Genomic DNA, 4204 nt, shown 5'->3' with positions numbered 1-4204 from the left:
TGCGCGTGTAGGGGTGTGCGTGTGTAGGGGTGAGTGTGTGCGTGTGTAGGGGTGTGCATGTGTAGGGGTGCGTGTAGGTGTGTGTGTGTGTGTGTGTAGGGGTGTGTGTGTGTAGGGGTGAGTGTATGCGTGTGTAGGGGTGTGTGCGTGTGTGTGGGGGGTGTGTGTAGGCCCACGGAGCACCGAGGTCGTGCATGAACTGTCTTGTGAGTGACCCCTCCCTCGTGTGTCTTTATAAAGCCTTTGCGTTTCATGGTCCCCGAAGGGTGAGGTCTGAAGAGACTTGAAGACCCCACTGTCATTTCAGTGAGTAGAAGCCCTGGCTCGTCAGCTGCTGCTGTCCCTTTGATATGACTGAGTGGGACCCCTGCCCTGCATCCACCCAGCCTTCCTGGGAGCGGACTGTCCCTGAGGGATCATTCACACATACACTGCAGCCATTGGGGCTTCTGCTAGACGCTGGTGACGGCCCACGTGCATGGGGACTACATCACGTGGGAGGAATTACTATGCTGTTCTTTTTTGAGTGTTTGACAGACACGGGGTAAATGAAAAGTGGGTGAAACCTGTGCCATTGGGGATGGTGGACAGTAGGAGGTGGCATGCATGTCTTCGGCTTACTGACACTTCAGTTTCCATGAGGAAACGTGCTGATGTCCTGCTCGAAAGCTGAACTCTGAGTTTCCTGTGTTTTAGGTTGAATAGGATTGCGAACCAGGTGGCCGTGCCACGGAAGAAGCAGTTCGTGGAGAGAGCCCACAGCTACTGGCTGCTCAAAAGGCTGTCCCGAAACGGCGCTCCCCTGCTGAGGCGGCTCCAGTCCAGCCTGCAGTCCCAGAGAAGCTCGCAGCAGGTATGTGCCCTCTACACACCTCCCACTGTCTCGCCCCCCTGACAGATTGGCAGACGCAGCGGCTCTTGGGGGCATGTGCTGCGGCGCCTCGGGCTCCAGGCACCTTGTTTGTAGCCCCTGTCTGGCCCAGTCCTATAAGCGAATGAGGACCTGTGTGTGTGCTGGGATACGGGGCTGTGGGTGTTGCAGGTGTCTCATCCAGCCATGTGGCCTGGTGTTCCTGGGCATCCAGGAACATGCTGAGCATGTGGGGTGGGGGTCCCAGAGCCAGGGCAGCAGCAGGTGATGAGGCTGGGCCCGTGGGCGGGGTCCGTGCTGGGCGCTCCTGTTTGGAAGAGTTGCACAGGAGTGATTCATTTTAAGGGCCTCGCTCTGAAGGCTGGTTTTGCATTGACTGCATTGCGGAGTGAAGGAGGTGAGAGCAGATGTGAGTGAGAGGGACAAGAACTGGCTTTTTAAAGAACGAAACGAAACCAAACAGGTGCTTACGTGTTAGTACTGAATTTGGCTTTACAGAGCCCTCTGGTGTAATTGTAGAGTGGTTCTGAAAGAATGGGTTTAGGGAGTAAGAAATTGGCTCTAAGAAATTGCAACCAGAAATGGTTCATCTGCACATCGCCCCACATTCCTGGCTGGCACTGTCAGCTCTGGATGCTGTGAGGCGTGGCTGGCCTCGCAGGAAGGGCCTGGCCATGTCCTTGGGCCGGGAGGCTGTGAGGTGCCCTTGCTCTGCCATCCTGGGCACGCGGTGGGAACTGTCCCTGTGACAAGTTCGTGTTGGGTTGCTGTGTGGCTGCCACACCACCACTGTGAAAAGTCTGCTGCTCTGTTCCTTTTGATTCTGTCACCAGGTGACTGAGCAAGTCCAAGGGGATGCTGTCAGACCCAGCAGGACGTGGTNAGTGTCACTGGCCCTCATATGTGGGATCCGAACCGGGGCCCTCTGGCATCCCAAGCGAGTTCTTAACCATCGCGCCACTCGGCCGGCCCAATGATACTCATTTTTAATTGGATTTCTGTTCCCTTTGCCCTTTTCCACTGTTGACATCATTTTTGTCCTTTATTGTTTTTAAATTCATGGTTATTTTTAATTCCTCTATTTTTCTTGATTAGTGCTTATCAAAGTTTGTTTACTAGTCTTCAAAGAGCAGAGCTTTGGCCGTGAGATTTTCTCTTATGTCGTCTTCTGTCTCACTGCGTTTTTACTTCTCTGTTCCCCTGTCTTTACTGAGATGTCATTGACTTTGAGATGGAGGTGTGCAGTGTGATGATTTCCTACACGTATGTATTGTGAAGTGTTTAGCATGACGTGAGTTCACACACCTTCATCACACGTGATTGCTGTGGTTGGGAGGTGGTGAGAATATTAAAAACTCTCCTAGCAGCTTCGAGTGCGCCTTACGCCGCAGTTAACCAGCCACCACGCTGGGCCCAGGCCCGGGGGTCCTCCTGTATTGCCTTTTACTTTGTGTTTTTTCCTGCCTTTGTCAGTTGGATGCTTAGCCTGTTGAGTCAGCTCTTCTCCTTTCTAACAGACGTCTCGGATGTAGCCCATCAAAGTAATTTTGAAAAGCAGTGTCACGCCTTCCACATTTTTGAGTTGAAATCCAGTATTTTTCACCCCAAGGTCAGACAGCAGAAAGGCATAATTTCTGGAATATTGAAAGTATGCAAGTGTTAAAAGGCTCATCACTTCTGGCATTTTGCCCTGGCATTTTTCACTCTGGGCCGACGGCTGCCCAGCTGTTATCTCTATGTTATCTTAGGTCACTCTCACTGGACTTTGAGTGTTACGATTTCTTCCTACTCAGTTTGTTGTTAAAATTGTTCGCACACACTCGAGCAAAACAAACGGACAAGTTGAGGATTCTTAACCATCAGTGACATTTAAAGAGGCTCACGAAACAGGGTTTAGAAAGTCAGGTGAGGTTTCCGCATCGGATGTAGTTCCTGCTGTGATGAGATAGGGCTCCCTCAGTCTGTTCCAGTTTCTGTCGCCACAGTACTGGAAGCCTTGGCCACGTGTGTCATTGGGCTGTAATGAAAGGGTTGTGTTGCAGCCGTGGACTCAACTGTTAAAACTGCCTTCCAAGTTGTGTACTGAAGTCCCAGCTGACGTTTCATGAGCTGACCTTCGCTGGTCCGTCCTTCAGTGTCTCCAAAAGCTGAGAGGGGCAGTTGCAGCCATCCACTGCCTCCCAGGCCTCCCGAGGCCTTCCCACCAGCATGACGGTATCTCTCAGGGACACCTGCTTCTCTTTCGTTTGAGAGGAGGCACTGTGTTTATAAGATGCAGAAAGGCTTGAGAAAAATCAAGCTTCTGATCCTTTCAGTGCCAAAATTGTAGACAGAAAAGAGTTGAAAGTAGAATGCAGTATCAGAGAGTTGCATGGAAGAAATTGCTAGCTCAGTGAATTACGATAGGGCGGCCTTGCTCGTAAGCACCGTCCACCTGGAGGGCAGGACCTGGCCGGCCCCCAGCCCCCTGGTGATCCTTTCCTGTCCTCAGGGCCACTGCTGTCCCCACCTGTGTGGGACTTGCCTGCTCACCCTTTCCTGAACACCAAGGTTTCCTGGGACTTTTAACATTCAGGAGTCCTTGTAAGTCTCTCCTCTTGGTCTCTTTAGCTTTCGAGTTTGTCGAGGGAGTCGGGTCCCCCCCCATCCTGTCTCAGGTCCCCGTCTGTCCCTTGGCTGGGTGTTGGGCGTTTCCTTGGTGTGGTTTGGTGTGTTCCTCTGCCCTCCACGTGCTGTGAAAGGTGGTTGGGTTGGGGCGGGTGAGTGCAGCTGCGTGTCCTTCTGGGAGCCACATGGGTGCGGTGCCCAGGCTGCCTGGGTGCTTGGCCCCCATCTGCTGCTCGGACTCCTTGCCGCTCGTGAGGTAGACTCCTGCCCAGAGCGTGGCTTTCCGGTAAATACCTGAGGACAGCTTTAAGTACATTCTCATCACAGACTGTGGCTCATGCCTGGGGGCTGTTGAGGGCTCAGACATGCTGCCGGGAGTAGAAGGCAGATGGCTGCAGGAGGTTCAGACCCTTTGTTTATAGGCGTGTTGCCAAGTAGCGTTTCTTTGAACCTTGAAATTGTTAAAAAAAACAAAATCCTTGTATCGATGTTGCTTCACTTGCTGTTGAAATAACAGCGTGTGTGTGTGTGTGTGTGTGTGTAGGGGTGTGTGCGCGTGTGTAGGGGTGTGTGTGCGCGTGTGTGTAGGGGTGTGTGTGCGCGCGCGTGTAGGGGTGTGCGCACGCGTGTGTAGGGGTGTGTGCACGCGTGTGTAGGGGTGTGCGCGCGCGTGTGTAGGGGTGTGTGTGTGTGTAGGAGTGTGTGTGTGCGTGTAGGAGTGTGCGT

General features: G+C 52.9%; 1 protein-coding gene across 6 annotated transcripts in view; it reads left to right on the top strand.

Annotated features, from left to right (window-relative positions):
• The window catches only part of BRD1 (bromodomain containing 1), a 46390-nt gene that overhangs the window by 13159 nt on the left and 29027 nt on the right, over window positions 1-4204 (top strand). For all 6 annotated transcript variants that reach the window (XM_019668593.1, XM_019668590.1, XM_019668592.1 and 3 more), the window contains one exon: window positions 697-853. In XM_019668593.1, the coding sequence (XP_019524138.1) occupies window positions 697-853 (157 nt within the window). The remainder of the gene's footprint in view (window positions 1-696; window positions 854-4204) is intronic.

Source organism: Hipposideros armiger, unplaced genomic scaffold (genome assembly GCF_001890085.2).
Source record: "Hipposideros armiger isolate ML-2016 unplaced genomic scaffold, ASM189008v1 scaffold_530, whole genome shotgun sequence".
NCBI lineage: Eukaryota > Metazoa > Chordata > Mammalia > Chiroptera > Hipposideridae > Hipposideros > Hipposideros armiger.
The sequence above is the reverse complement of the archived record's forward strand: the minus strand, read 5'-3'. Positions and strand labels throughout refer to the sequence as shown.